This window comes from Musa acuminata, chromosome BXJ2-7 (genome assembly GCF_036884655.1).
Source record: "Musa acuminata AAA Group cultivar baxijiao chromosome BXJ2-7, Cavendish_Baxijiao_AAA, whole genome shotgun sequence".
NCBI lineage: Eukaryota > Viridiplantae > Streptophyta > Magnoliopsida > Zingiberales > Musaceae > Musa > Musa acuminata.
The window spans coordinates 7,252,306-7,267,888 of record NC_088344.1 but is presented as its reverse complement, the minus strand read 5'-3'; the positions used below and the strand labels follow the sequence as shown (position 1 = coordinate 7,267,888).

The following is a 15,583-nucleotide window of genomic DNA, read 5'->3' as shown; positions in this document are numbered from 1 at the left end:
ATAAAAAAATATCATATTCTAAAAATGATTTAAATGTCCCTCAGAATTCAAATACATTTAATAATAAATTAAAAATGAGAGCATTCAGATCTTTTTAAGGCTCAAATGATATAATTAATCAAGATATCTTGTATTTTGTGACTATGCTTGAAATTGAGATTAATGTAAAAAATAATAAAAAATATTTAAATTTGAGATAGAAATTAATGGACAAATGAATTGAATTGTCAGTATGGCTGAGTCTACGTTGACCTCTCGTCCATATACCTATGGAGGAATACAATTCTAAGAAAAAGGACCTCAAATGTCAATCCACGGTCAACATCCATGTTGGTTTAACAGTTCATACCAAAGTTTTGGAATCCCCATATAAATCCTGTTTATAAAGATTCTTTAAATTTAATGATAACTAATTAACAAGTTAATGAGTTATTCTTTTCCACTCGGACATGTCACCATTGCCTAAAAATATCTTTTTAAGTGCAAGTTAATGATACCTCCATAGTGATAGAACGAAGAATAAAATTATAAAGACAAAAAAGCACACTCTTCTATTAGTTTGATACGGTGTCTATTTATACATGTTCAAGGAAAGGATTTTCTCAACTGAGCAGCGAGGTTTCCTCGTGCAGTTGGGGAAATCTCATTTGTTATTCACATAGATAGAGTTTTTCTACTTGGATCTCTCACTATATTCAAAGTAACGTCTACTCGGAATTACTAACATTAAACACTAAAGATCAAGTCAATGTAACACCATCCATGCCATTTTCTGCTTAACAATCTCTCACCATATTCAATGCTAGATCAAATATGATAAGTAGCTAACTCATTAAGTTGAGCCTAAACCACTGATAAAAATATCCTTAAAACTCTAAGTTAATGATAACATATCCATTAGATTTTTCTTTAAGAAGCCATATTTCAAGCTCAAATGCTAGCAGCTCTGGTAGGTTTTACCTGCTTGTATCAGAACAAAGTCAACATGGTGACAATATTGCAATCAATCATTGCAGATTAACCTTAAACTAAGGATGTGTAGAACTTCACAATAAGTTTTACATAATAACATTCATTGACAGTATATTATGCACTGCATCAGTAAGTTTTACATAACAAGCTGCAAACCTGTGTCATGAATCCAATAACACAACAAGACAACTTCTCATATGATCGATCATATGCTTAAAAGAATAGGTTGTCATGCTCGCTGCTCCATGAAGACCACAGGAAATGAATCACCATCAAGAAACCTCACCATTTCAGCTTAGCAGGGAAGTACTGCAACAGACATTGGGATGACTTGGTATGAAGAGATAAAAGGACAAGTTGAGGTCTAAGAAAGCTAGATGGACATGCAAACCTTTTCGATGAGTGAAAGGTAGTATGGCTTCACCTTCTCCACATCTATTCTCACCTTGCTCTTGCTATAAAGGTCATATTTGCTGCAACAGAGTGGAGATAATATAAGCATCTACTGCTGCAGACACTCGATGAGAAATCAAGATGAATGAGAATTAGTACAATTGATAGCTTGAGGATGACAAATCTTAAATCTTACTTGAACACATGAAGCCACTTGAGATTCTCTTTATCCTCCTCGTTCATGAGGTACTGATAGGCACCATGCTTGTGCAGAGCTGAGAAAATAATTCAGAATTTGGCACGACATAAGCGAGCCGAAGAATCATGTCGTGAAACACCAAGTCAAAAGTTCATAAACTTACGGTAAAATGAATGGTAATGGATTATAAACAAACCGGCCAAGGGCAATGAAGTTTTGTTCTCCTTAGCAACCTGAAATTGATGAATTAATTAATTTAAGTGAATTATGTGATCTATAAAAGAAGGGCAAGTATTCTCAAGAACATACCAAGTACATAAAATCATCATGCCCCCATGACATCAGGACATTGTCAAGTCCACACCCCTCTGAATAAACTCCGAGCTTGGTATTGTATTTAGGATTGAGGTGATCAGGGTTTTCCGCAAAATACTGTTGGAGTCAGTATAATTTTCAGAAAAGAAGAGTTGAATAGCTTCTTTTAGCCAATCAAAGAAAAATACTTGAGTAGCTTAGTTTAGGCCAATTCCTTGTGGTGAACATTGCATTCATCGAAAGAACATCCAACAGGAAATGTGTCACCTGAAAGATGCATTGTTATTTGTATTCATAATCATATAAGTAATTTTGAGTAGATAAGGTTTATGATGCATACCAACAACAGCCCATTGTGGAAGTTGCCCAAAGCTAGGATGGAGAAGCACCTTCCCAAGATCTGATCACCATTAAGACATACCTTTTATCAGATCCTGCTCTTATTCCGGAATTGTATCTTATCAAGGAAATGCACATAAGCAATAATATTTCAAAGGCATATACTCATCAAGGGAGCCAAATGGGGAAGTGGCAAGCAATAATTTGACACAAGCAGTAGAAAGATTGTAACTTAATGAGTTTAGCTAACCATGAATTAAGCCTGTCAAGTGAAGCCAATCTTCTTCAGGGTAGTCCTTCCTAATCGCTTCAGCAGTCTGCAACAAGTGCTCGATCTGGGGTTCATCAAGATCGGGATCGCTCTCGTCGACGAACTCATTGAGCAATTCAATGCACTCCCAAATGCTCATCTCCACCCTATCCAACTTTCCATACTCCTCTCTCAGTCTCTTCACCTAAACAACAAAAACACAGCTCGATCAGTACCAAGGTCGACACTTGAAAGCAATTGTTATAACCAAACAACAGCACCTAGACATACAAAATCACAGGTTTGGTGAATATGATTCATTCGATAGAACTCTTCCACTGTCTTCTGCCTCTCAGATTCTGCATTGTAATCCCTGCAAACGATCAAATACTATTCAGCATTCTAGTGATTTATAATCCTTGCAAACAGTACAATTCCAAATGTATTCACTATTCATCCTCCATGTGCAAGAGCCAATAGAACCCAAGGACCTGGAAATCTACAGCAAAGATTCTACATTCTGTACCAAAAAGATGTTCGTTTCTCTAGATTTGGTGAGATTGCACCTGAAAGTATGACCAAATGAATTGACATCGGGAACCACAAATCCTCCATCCATCAACAACTCCTTTGGGTCGGATTGAGTCCTCTTGACTTCTCCTGTCACTGCTGCCACCAAAGGAACAGAGCACAACATCAATCAACAAGACTATCCAACACCAGCATACCACAATGGATGAAAACCCTAGCGAGCCAATCCATCAGCGGAAGAACATACCAGGTCGAGGCTGCTCAACGACGAGAGTCATCTTTCCAGGAACGCGACACACGATATGCAAAGAACTCCAACAGAAAGTGTTGTATTCTGGCCAGGCTTCGCCTGATGTTGGAACGTTGCGAGGCCTGGGTTAGAAAAGAGGGATACTTATAGGAAGGAGGGATGGAGGGAAAAGGCTATCTGTCTTTGGATTGGGTGATTAACTCGACGCCCGCGGCCGCGGCGGAAGGATAGCCGCAGGGAAGTGCGTGAACGAGTCAGCGATGGCGAGGGAAGTGTGTATGGTTCGACAACCACAGCTACATTTGAAAGGACGTGGTTGGATTCATTGGAGAACAGGCACCGAGTTACGGGGAGGCGGTCGGAGATGGAGATTGGACGACAACACAGAGGAAGATGATGCACGTCTGTCACATAATTACCCCATCGAAGATTACAGGAGGAGGTAGTTATACGTTTTTAATATCCTAATTTTTAGATTAAAAAATGTATATTAAAATATATATAATTATAAAAATAAAATATTTAATTATATTTATTATAATGTCGTTAATCTTGTTAACGAAAGATACAATCCGTAACAGCAAATACAAGAATGACACAAAAATGATAAACAAAAGATAATTTTAATATTATAGATAATGCATCTATGTTACCATTATGCAATTACGTTTGCAAAGGAAGAGGATACAAAAGATGTCATAGTTAAGCTTGTTGTGAATGGTGTGGGTAGCGATCATTGTGATCGGGTTGCTCATCATCCAAACCGACATAGGTCACGGAGCGATTCATCAATCGTATCTCTACTAGTTTGAACCGGCCTGGTTTCGCCCATGTGGCCCTACATACCTCACACAGTCAGAAGTTAAAGTTCTTGTACTCTAGGTTGTCGACACGCGAGAAGACAAGCGGGGCGGAGCTTTGCAGGTTGTAGCACAGGATCAGCATCGGCTTCACTGTATTGCACAGCGTCAGTCTATTCCCAAAAGCCTCCTTCATGACCCTTTTCATGACCTCCATCATCGTCGTGGTCTCTCTGCCGCCCCCGCCTTAGAATACTCCACATAAGAACCCATGAGATGACGTGGAGGATCACAAAGAAGAAGTTGACGTCTTCGAAAGAGGCACTTACCGTGATCGATGAGGAAGCGGTAGGTGTTGTCAACACGGAAGAGCAGGTGGGCACCATCACGAGTGGCGAAAAGCATGACGACAAAGATACTCCCGATGTCGATGCCAACAACAACGTCAAAATAGTCGAAGACACTTGTGTCAAGGTTACTAGACTTGGATCTAAGGGCCTTTCTCGGGAGTATCCTTCGCTTCACGCCACCACTGCTTCCACCAATACAAAGCATGCAAACCTTACCCCTCTAGCTCCTAACGGGGAGCGGCATAGATGCCATATCCTTTTGCCTCACTTATCGTCATTATTCTCCCTCATCTTCCTCTTTCAACGTGACTCTGCATCGACAGGTGTCAACAAAAGATGAGGCATCTTCGTCGGCACCATGTCGCTCTGCATCCGTCGACAGGACACAAGGCGTTTACCTCACCTCCCATCAACATAGTTATAAAGCGACGCCGATGCAGATGCCTCACTTGGAACATTGAAATTATCTTTTTGTCCATTACATTTGTATCATTCCTGTACCACGTTAGAGTAAATATGATTAAATATTTCACTTTCATGATTCTAAAGATTCTAATATAAAATTTTTAAATCTAGGGATCAGAATACTTAAAAAAAAAGGTATAATCTTATAACATGTAATTAGCTGAAAATCTGATCCTTTAATTCAGTAGGGAGGTGTGCAGTTTTGTTGTATGCTCATCTAAAAAACTTTCCAATAGCTGTTATTCATCTAAAAACTAGCATCATTGACCATAAGAACGATCAAGTGAAGCACTAAAGTTTTGGACTGGAAGCGAACTGTATTAGTGAGCTCTGGAAATGTTGTGGTTTTCTGCGGTGTCGATGTATTCTGCATCAGAAACGTACTCCATCCCTGTGAGGTTGTTTATGTAGCTGGTGTTCACAGCATATCCACAATCAATGTTTATGAAACCTGCAATTAACGAGAGACGACAGCTTCAACTAAGCTCTATATGCATGAAACAGAGGTTGCATGTACTACTAGTACCTGGTTGGCAGTGGGATAAGATTGCTGTCCACCACACATACCAAAGGAGAAAGAACAGCATCATGTCCATCATCTTCCCCAGAAAGTATTCCAGCTCCTGAGATCAGACCGCAGCATGGACATTCTTGTTTTTGGTCGTCTATCACAGTCAACGTTCGTTTGGTCTACCAAGTTCTCTCTGAATTAGTGACATTTTTCAAGAACAAGCCACATCATGCCAGCTCATTGATCTCCTGTTACAGGAACGACAATTGCAATTAGACCACAGGATAATGAATGCAACTGGTTACATGTACAATAATTATTTCCTAAAGATGTGAAATCCATGGAGAGATGAATAGTAAGACCCTCCAGCAATGTGCTTGAGACTCCAAGATGTGCTTCTGGCAAAGACAAATGCTTAACAAGTTTCTTTTCGTGAAAGAATAATAAGTAGGTTCAACACAGCCAAGAACCAACAAACATTCAATACATCCACCACATGATTCATTCACATTGAGTTGCCTGGTACAGAACTGGATGTTAACAGCAGGAACAACAAAAATTACAACCCCAGAAGCTACCTGCAGCTCACCAAAGATAGAACCACACAAGAAAAAGTCCGAGGACTACGGCTGCAAGAGATTCAAACGGTGATTGAATATATGCTATTGTGATTTATATCCATACACAAGGAGGACTGGATATACAGATGATGACCACATTGGTCCTGTGTTTCAATGTTGAATTACTTGCAAACTGAGATCTTCGTTGGCAGAAGTCCTGACTCAGCTCTGCTAGGATATGCAATGCTATGTTTGTACAGAAGATCATTTATTGGCTAAATGTAAGGCTTGATCATCTGAACATGCAGACTATGGACTGAAAAGAATGATGGAAGAAAAGCAAATTGGCAAAAAAATCTGAATCCTTATACATTCACATGAAGACAGAAAATTGACTTTTCTCAGTGACTTTTACCTAGAATAACTAACAAATGCAGCTACAACCACCAGTTCAATTAAAGGAACTCACTGCACCAATAGCACTGCTCCGGTTGGAAGTTATGTGACCGCCATCCGATCTCTCAATGCATGTCACGCCAATGAAAAAGTACATCTCTTTGGTTCCACTTCCTTCTCGGTGCCATATGATTGAGAAGTGTCACTGGATATGTAGCCAAGCAAAGCTGCACTTGGGGACACAACAAATTCATTTTGATGATGGTCAGTACTCATTCCAGAAGAAGAAAATTCAACTGAACTGCGATCTTCATAATGGTTAACGGTGGTTCCTGCAGAGGACAACCCAATTGCATCACAATTGTCTATATCAACTTCAGATGCGTATTGTATCTGGGTCCTTCCAGAAGAGCGAGAAGAAACCTCCAGTGCCATGCACTCCTTCAACTGGATCACCACTTCACTCATGGTTGGCCTCTCAATTGAGGTAGGCAGAACACACCTCAATGCGATTTCTGCAGCCTTCCAAACTGAGCTAGTGCCATTCTCCCTTTGCATCCTGTCATCAGTCACAGTATCTACGTCTCCCCTTGCAAGTATTGGAGAAACCCAGTGAACTAATATTCCCCTGTCTGGATTTCTCAATATAGCAGGAAGGCCGGTGATCAATTCTAAGAGAACAACCCCAAAACTATAGACATCACTTTTCTCAGTCAGCTTGCAACTGAAGAAGTACCTACAAAAACAAAAATACATTGAGATTCTTTCTGATTGCTTAAAATGCTTATAAAATGGAATTACTAAGGAAATTGGACTATTCGTGTGTCCACTTGTGTGGTAGGTTTCCAGAATTCATCACTATCCTTGATAACTGTAAAAGACATGAAACAACTAGTACTTCATCCCACTACTACAATATTGTTCCTGTAAATTAAGAATCCAGTTTACACAATTCAAGCTGCTCAGACTTGTCAAGTGAAATAGAATCATACTCTGGATCAAGGTATCCCATAGTGCCAACAACAGCAGTAGATACATGAGTTTGGTCATTTTGGAAAATCCTGGAAACCCCAAAGTCTGCTATTTTGGCCTCTCCTTTGTGGTTTAGGAGGATGTTGGTAGGCTTCACATCTCTATGGATTATAGGAGGCTTGCATCCACTATGAAGATACTCCAAGCCTGTAAAAAAAAAGTTCCAAAATCAATAAGATAAAGAAAAATCGGCAATATGAAGTGAATACTCCATATGAGTGCATCTAAAACAAACCTTGGGCAGCTTCAATTGCAATTTGGAGCCTCTCGATCCATTGTAAAATTCTAGAGAAACTAGTCTTACCTATAAGAAATATTGAAAAGAGGTTGATGCATGAGAAAGATAACATTCATTTGAGGTGGTCAAGGTTTGCAATCAACCAACTCAAATCATCAAAAGCTGTCCTCGGTGCTTAAACAAGCAGCAAATTAGATAACTGAATAGTTGCGCTTCACAAGTTGAAAGTGGTTGCTAAAGTAACATTTGGATTATTAATATTTCAAGTTACCTCGAAGATGCTGCTCAAGACTTCCTTGAGCCATATATTCGTACACAAGTGCTAGAAAATTCTCATCCTCACAGTATCCAACCAAAGACATCAGATTCTTATGATGTATCTTTGTCAAGAGCTCAGCCTGAAAACCACGATCAATTTACATTGTTATATAGGATTATAATTTTATATTCCAGAAAGCCTATCAGTTACTACCCATAATAATTGCATGTATTTTACAGACTCAGTGATCAATCTGTAGAATTTTCAGGGGGAAGAAGTTAACCTCCGCTTGAAACTCATTTATCCCTTGTGATGATGATTGAGAATTCACCTTGACAGCAACTTGAGTTCCATCTTGTAACTCACCAAGGTAAACTGTCCCAAATCCCCCTTTACCAATGGTGTGCTGGAAATTTTTGGTTATATAAACAATATCTTCGTGCGTAAATTCTTGATTTTTCAATTGAAATTGCTTATTTTTATCTTTTCGATGTCCTGAAAAGCCATCTTCTTTCTGTGGCTTCAAACAACCTGAGGTCATAACAACTAAGATAAATTGGAGAATGCAATTAATAAATTCAACTTGATTAGTGATATTTTTAGCAATGACTCTTATTAGTGTTTTATGGTTGAGAATGCATAGTGCAAATTGGACATGACAAAAATTAAATGGAAAAAAAAAAGCTTGTATTGCCTGTGTAGCAAAACAAATGCAGGATACAAAACATGCCACAAATTGGAAAAAGCATCGCAAACAAGTTTGAGTCAATTATAATCTCTGTTAAGAATAGAAAGTTCTTGGAGCTTGGACTTGAAAGTTATATCTGACTGTGCTAGAATTGATCTTATGCATGTGAACTGTTAATTAGCATGTATGCCATGGTTGCATAACCTATTGTCACCTACCTGCTTGCTTTGCCCTCTTTACTTTCCATATACATGCTGCCACCATTAGAAGAAATACTGCTGCAATCGCTACTATAACTATGATGATGGCAATTGACATCTTCCGCTGCTTACATGAATTGCTTCCATAACAAAGATCAGGATTGCCCTCATATCTAGCATTACGAGAATTGCAAACTTAAAATGAAATTTGGAAAAGAAAATGTTGAGCTTGGCATGTAATCAATAATGAATATCAACATAAACATACCAACATTTTAGTAGAGTGCAGACTATGAGGACTAACTTTTTCCACCTTAATAGGCTTCACAGATTTAATCTTTGAGCTAGATCATTGCATGTCAAAGCACAAAAGAAATCCAAATGTCTATAAGCAGAAGCAAACATGAGCTCCAATAGCTCATCCCATGAACGGTTCACTGAAAAGTGGATCTTTTGTTGCAGAACAATGTACTAAGCCCAGCAGTGTACATAGAAAGTCCACAAAGTAGGATGTGATGGGCCCTCCTATGATAACTGATTCTAAAGCACTGTTCAATTGGCAATAGTTTTCAGTATTCGAGCAGATTTTACAATCTAGTCATGAGCCACAGTAGGAGAAAGTAAGAGGAGTATAAGCACACAAACCTAGTTATGTTTGGAAAGGCCAGGTTGTGGTTGCTAGACACATACCTTCCTTATTTACATCTTTAGTTTAAACCTTATCCAAGATGCCAGGACTTACAGAGAACCTCTTGCATAGGGATTACTCATACACAGACTAAAAGTTGTGCCAGACTAAACTTTACCAATGTTAGACTAGAAATGCCCTCTTACATTGCAAACTTGAGATGTACCCTCTCAAAATTATGACAAAGAATCTCTTAAAAGTTGATGGTGAATGTGTTCATCAATGTAACATCTAAGAATAAGTTCAAGGTTCCAGAAAAGATAACAAACCTTAATGTAAGAGAATGGTTTTCTGATCTTTTTTGAAGAAGAGTAGGAATCGACCCTTGCAATTGGTTGTTCGACAAGTCCCTTGTTAAAACAAAACAGTGTTGCACCATAAGATGATTAGATTATCAGATTATTAGCATTTTAAAGCCAGTTTTCGCCACTTACAGTAATCGTAGAAAAGGTAGTTCTCCGAGAGCATCAGGTATAGCTCCTGACAAACTATTGCCTGATAAGTTCCTGCAAAAGAAGTTCAGACATCATGATATTTGTCTACATGGCTTATGCTAGCTGCAGCTTGACTTTTCATACTGTTACAGCATCAGGAAAGAAGTTCAAAATTTTACAGTGAGATGCAACCAGATAATACAATCAGCCTATGCCTGAGAAATTATATCAGCTCTTAATTTCAATGACATGATAGTTCTGGTCATGCTTTGGAGGCCAAAAGAAAAACCTCCACTCCATTAGAGTAATAAATAGCAAACGTAAATTTCACATATTTACCTTGTTAGAGGATAGAGACATTATTTAATGTAAATAAAGGATAAGCATGTCACATAACCTAGAGCATAGAATATTTTCTTCCAATCAGGCAGTTCTAAGAAAAGATGCACATTATAAGGCTTTAAATCTGGTTCCCAGGACATTTATTTTTTGTCTAAAGAATTAGTGGCATCTAAAGGCTAAATTCATTGCTTAAAGCTCTAATTTGACAATTTTACAAGGGCACATGAACAAAGTTGAAATTTGTTCAGCCAAATTATGAGATTGTCAATTAAGTTCTAAGTACTACAGTGTAATAACAACTTAAAGCACCTTGTATGGAGTTTGTAAATTGCTTTAACAATTTTTTATGCATGTCAATAGGTGAGTAACTAACTCCACTAGTGATGTTTGTAAGAGAGAGGCACATGCAATATATGTTTCTTGAAGATAAAAGAAAAGAAATATTATTAAAGATCAATCTTTAGAAATTAAGTAGTACACAAAGCAGTGACATCCATAGAAGTTCCTTTGCCCAGTAATGGCAAAGGAAGCATCAATAAGATCCAATATCAGACTACTAAGCATGAAACAACAAATTGTCAATGGTAAAATCATAAACTTAATGATAGGCTCATAGCAGAAAGACCATCTTTGAGCAAAGACATTGTTCTGTTTTTTCCATTGCAACATTATCTACTTACAAGTGTTCCAGAGCACCAAGCTTAGCAAAAGAGGCAGCAATTTCCCCAAGCAATCCACCATCAGCTAGGTTTCTGCAGAACATTCAGTGCGGGTATCGTATACATAAGTAATACTTTGGAGTTTCTCATATATGTGATAACTACCATCCATGGCACATACAGATATGTGAGTCTTTGTGACATGGAGCCACTGGAATTACAACGCAGTCCTTCCCATGAGTAAATTCTTGGACTACAGGGATCACCTATCCAATTTCTCTTTATCTGGTATGCTGCCTTCACTCCCATGATTGCATCAACTGATCCCACAAGGAAAAAAAAAAGAGTTGTATGATGACGAGTGCACTCTCAATCTGAATGCAAAAACTAATGAGCTTTAGCAGGAACAACAAATACATTCATAAAACAAAAAGCCCAATTTTCACTAACATTTTTTCTTACTATGGTGCCACAACTAATTCATTTATGACCCACTCAGCTTCATTAGGATTTGATGTTAACAAACAGACATTACCAGAAACGTTAGCAAGGATATGGCGGTCTTAAGACTTTAAGGATATCATTCTTCACAGAATTCAATGATTGGAAAGATTGTATCTAAGCTAACCCCAATAGTTAGAACTATTGATTTGCTATTGTTTAAGAAGAATCACCCCAGTTGCTTGTTCAGTACAGGCATCATGTCCTATATTTATCATGTGCCAACTAATTACTATTACGAAAAGAAAAGGTTTAGATGACTGCAAAAGAAGGTAAGATTTGATTTCAAAGTCCACACGCATCCAACTCTTACGCCACACCGTCAATGATCTGCTGCTGCATATAGAGACTTAGCTTTGACCTGTCATCCTATGCGAAACTGGATTTACAGAGGTTGATGAGCATTCTGTTCATTTCTTTGCTGACTTATATACTACTGTGAACTCCAAATCAGTTTAAAGGTAGGCAACACAAACTAACATTTTGAAGGTCATAGCTCATACATGTTCTTCACATCTTAGGATGGCATATTTGGGCACCCTCACTAAAATAGTCCATGCCAAATAAATTATTTTTGCATCTCAAGAGCTATGTGATCTTTGTTATTCAAAGTAGGAGGCCAATATATCTTCTTGAACAAAAGTAACCTTGTATTCTGTACGTTATAATATGATAAACCAGCCACCAAACATGAGCATAAGAAAGAAATTTATCAAAATGATATAGGCAGCGACATACCATCTCCATTATCTGTAGACAACTCTAAGAGGCTCCTAACTTTGAAGACTTCTAGTGCATTCAGAATCGGAGGATGGGTGGAATTGGCTGCCTTCAAGATATTAATATTGTTGGAAACTGAATCCAAAGGTTCTGTAGTGAATACATGATCTATCTGCAAGTAACGAGGACTGAATGCTTTACGCCACAATTTTCCATTCAAATATATGTCAAATATCCGTGACTCATTGCTCAAAAGCAATTCGATCTCTGCAAAGTGTAGAACAATGTGTTGTTGGACAGTTGGAGTTTCCATCGGCAGCTCCCAGTAGTAATTGATGTCGGAGCCATCAGATGGAGTGACATAAGTCCTCATGATGGTTGATGAAACTTTAAAGTCATCGTCTGACGAAGTACTGATATTTAAGGAGGTATTCATTAGAACAAATGAATTTGGAGGTAAGTTCTTGTCAGCAGTCCACATGCGATCGTAGACATCGTATGGGTACCTGATGGATCATAATCTTGTCACTTTGTAATTGTACATTTATCATGTACCTATGAAATTATTGTTATTTTTTATATTTTGTAACTTTTTTTTAATTTGAAGTTTTGAGCTAACTCAATTTTTTCTGAATCAATTAACTAATATTGATAAATTTTCTTTCTTTCGTTAAGCTTGTAGCTTAATATGTTATACCTGAATATACTTAAGTGTTAGACCTGTGACTATGATTTCTTCAGCAAGTGAAAAAGCAAACCTACCACTTACCTGGTCGATCGATTGCTGGTTGACCCCAGGTCATATCGTTGAAGGTTGAGAAAATAATTTGATTCATTCAGGGCACTGTACAGTCCAGTGAGAGGCCTTAGCTCCAGTGATGATATGAATGGTGTTCCATCTCCAGTGTTGACAAGACAAACTGATATGAAATCAGCTGAGGCAACAATCATAGTCTCTGTCCCATACACAAATGCTGGGTTCGAGAATTTGAAGGAATCCCAGTGATTAACCCCAATATATATGTCAAAGCGTGGTATGTGATTTCGGCCATCATAGTTTCCATACAAGAAACCAGCTCTAATGAGATACTTGTTGCCCCTTTGTACAGGTTTTAGAGTATAGCAGTTTCTACTGCCATCAGGAAAGCTCCTCAGGTGTACGTTTTGAGGTGCTAGTGAACTGGTCTGATAAGCACTGGAGATAGTGTGAATCTCTCCAGTATCGACATATCTTGCATCGGAGGCGTACTCTATCCCTGTGAGATTATTGTAGCTGGTATTTGCAGCAAGTCCAGAGTCAATGCTGATGAAACCTGCAACCAGGGTTTGTCATTGTGTTATTGCTGCAACACTGAAAAACAACGCAGAGACAGCATTTGTATCTTCTATCTCCATAGAAAAGAGGGATTATGTTTACATGCATCTGTTCCTAGTAACAGAGCAGCACTTATCAGACAAAAAAGATTGGAGAGCAGAAAAACAAGTGAACCAAAGGAGAGAAGAATTTGGTCAAAGGGATAAAGGTCTCAGAGAATCACTACCCACATCTGACCATACATCTTTCCACCTTATTGAAGATTAAAGATTCCCCAATTACTCCTCTAGATAATTCATAAAGGTAAAAACAATTCCACAGAAATCCAAAATTATAAGAGGTATGTTTGTTAATCCAAGAAGTTTAAAAAATCCTCCTTGGAGCAAGGTTCGTTGGATATATCAAGACCTTAAGCTGGTTAGTGCCAAATATGAGAAGCAGATAGAGAAGATAAGATACTGTTGATAACCTCTTTATATTAATTGCATAAAGTGCAACCTTCAATCTAAAGCCAAATTTCTGCTAGAACATCCTCAGTGTTAGGCAAGGCCAGAGCATCAGCTGGCCAAACTAAAGAAGCAGTCAAAAAATTTCACTCGATCCATGCCACAAGGTTGCTGTAAATGAGAACTTGAAAGTTCCAACTTCAAATATGCTCAAGTATCCTCAAAAGAAAGGACTTCTCCTTACATGGAACTATCCATGAAGGCCAAGAACTTTCATTAAAATATAAGCCTATAAAAATATCTGAATTATCCTCCAAAACTTACTAGAAAATGTTTCAAAAGGACTCCTGAAGCTGTCATACCTGGTTGGCCTTGAACGAAGATTGCTGCTGCAGAGATACACCAGAAATAGAAAATTATTGTCATTGCCTTGGCTTATTCACAGACTTCTCATCAGAGGAAACCTTAGATGGCAATACGTTCTTTGCTGCATTGCATTAGTCGTCTCTTAAAGTGCATTTGTTTTCAAGAAGCAAGAGGGCAGATCAAGATTGACTTTGACAGGAAAATCTTCCCCCTAAATAGTGCATGTTAAGATTAATTAGAAGTTGGCCTATTTGTCTTGTTTGAAGTCAAAGATCACCAGCTTGTTTACTTTTCTATGTTAAGCTTTCTCAAGGAGGTATCAATTTCTGATGGTACAACGAACAAGGATAAGTGAAGGAGACTCTTCTTTGAAACTATAACCAAAAGGAACACATGTGTGATTGGACACAATTTCGGGTCATATGAGATATCAGATAATTCAATAGTTATTAGCAGAAAATTACATGGCAGCCTTCCAAACAAAGATATAACTTGGACAAGGTATGGCAACGAAGCAGAAGATATGACCAACTTAGTCTAGAAGTACTTTTATATTATGTGATACAAAGTCAACAAAGGTAAACATTTTTCATCTAAATTCATTAATTTCACACTAATCTCCCATAGTTGACTTTGTGATTTGTCCTTTGCAAAGTTCATTAATTATTTTTCGGCCTGCAAATTGTTTTTATGTAGACATACCCACTTCTTCTACATCAAGTCTTCCTTTATCTATGTAGTGTAGAAGATAATTTTTAGACACACTGCTAAAAACTGTATCATTATCCTTCACATGCGTAGCATAGGATATAGCATTGACACACTGATACCCTCTTTTATTAGATGGGTCATTCTAAAAGTTGGCACAAAGTCAAACGTCAAAATAATGACACCCTCTTCATTGCACTTGGATGATCAGAAAAGTTGGCACAAGTCAACCGTAAAACTACCGACAGGGACTTGAAGTGAAATTAACTGAAGGATTTACATCCATAATCATAGGGGGCGAAGATGAAGCCTTAGAAACGTCCACTGGTGATCCAGAGGCCGAGATAATAACTCAACAACCAATAGCGACATGAATTGAAATCAAACCACTCATTAACCGATTGGTCATGAATTTGATCGTTTCTAAAAGAAAAACGCAGAATGTAACAAATATTGCTGGTAATTTCTTAGGGGGAAATTTTTTGACGTCTCTTGATGTCATTACATGAGCATTCAATGATTCCAGAAGTTGCAGTTGTGTCACAAGAAGAAAAATCTTATCTTTCTTTAGGGTTCTCACATTTGCGATAGACTGCTCTGAATTGTTCCACGGCACAAGCACGACGTTGCCGTGGCCGCCAACCACGGCGGGAGAG

At 38.1% G+C, this 15,583-nt stretch overlaps 2 protein-coding genes across 3 annotated transcripts; both read right to left on the bottom strand.

Annotated features, from left to right (window-relative positions):
- Positions 1-1,083: 1,083 nt before the first annotated feature.
- On the bottom strand, positions 1,084-3,636 carry LOC103991253 (probable inositol oxygenase). Its single transcript, XM_065115332.1, has 11 exons — positions 3,247-3,636; positions 3,035-3,137; positions 2,760-2,841; positions 2,469-2,673; positions 2,220-2,279; positions 2,088-2,146; positions 1,874-1,996; positions 1,728-1,797; positions 1,562-1,640; positions 1,364-1,445; positions 1,084-1,281 (listed from the first exon to the last, which is right to left on the bottom strand). Exons 1-11 carry the CDS (start codon positions 3,275-3,277, stop codon positions 1,255-1,257), a joined length of 921 nt encoding a protein of 306 aa, XP_064971404.1. The 5' UTR covers positions 3,278-3,636; the 3' UTR covers positions 1,084-1,254.
- Positions 3,637-5,089: 1,453 nt separating this feature from the next.
- LOC103991252 (putative leucine-rich repeat receptor-like protein kinase At2g19210) lies at positions 5,090-14,421 on the bottom strand. Of its 2 annotated transcripts, XR_010488544.1 has the most exons (15): positions 14,216-14,421; positions 12,862-13,405; positions 12,111-12,598; positions 11,053-11,191; positions 10,893-10,964; positions 9,871-9,942; positions 9,706-9,786; positions 8,767-8,921; positions 8,144-8,391; positions 7,873-7,999; positions 7,599-7,667; positions 7,324-7,510; positions 6,351-7,067; positions 5,391-5,623; positions 5,090-5,315 (listed from the first exon to the last, which is right to left on the bottom strand). XR_010488544.1 is itself a non-coding variant. In XM_009410631.3 (13 exons), exons 1-13 carry the CDS (start codon positions 14,277-14,279, stop codon positions 6,467-6,469), a joined length of 2,847 nt encoding a protein of 948 aa, XP_009408906.2. In that variant the 5' UTR covers positions 14,280-14,421; the 3' UTR covers positions 6,187-6,466. The 2 variants fall into 2 exon arrangements, 1 of the variants encoding a protein (XP_009408906.2); XM_009410631.3 differs by lacking the exons at positions 5,090-5,315; positions 5,391-5,623 and having other exon boundaries at positions 6,187-7,067.
- Positions 14,422-15,583: the final 1,162 nt, after the last annotated feature.

Coding starts and splice junctions, on each gene's coding strand:
- LOC103991253 (XM_065115332.1), bottom strand. CDS start 3,277: ATGACTCTCGTCGTTGAGCAGCCTCGACCTG. Junction 2,147..2,219: donor TCCACAATGGGCTGTTGTTG/GTATGCATCATA, acceptor TGCATCTTTCAG/GTGACACATTTCCTGTTGGA. Junction 1,641..1,727: donor CCATTACCATTCATTTTACC/GTAAGTTTATGA, acceptor TTATTTTCTCAG/CTCTGCACAAGCATGGTGCC.
- LOC103991252 (XM_009410631.3), bottom strand. CDS start 14,279: ATGACAATAATTTTCTATTTCTGGTGTATCTCTGCAGCAGCAATCTTC. Junction 9,943..10,892: donor CTTGGTGCTCTGGAACACTT/GTAAGTAGATAA, acceptor CTTCTTTTGCAG/GAACTTATCAGGCAATAGTT. Junction 8,392..8,766: donor AAAGAGGGCAAAGCAAGCAG/GTAGGTGACAAT, acceptor TTATGACCTCAG/GTTGTTTGAAGCCACAGAAA.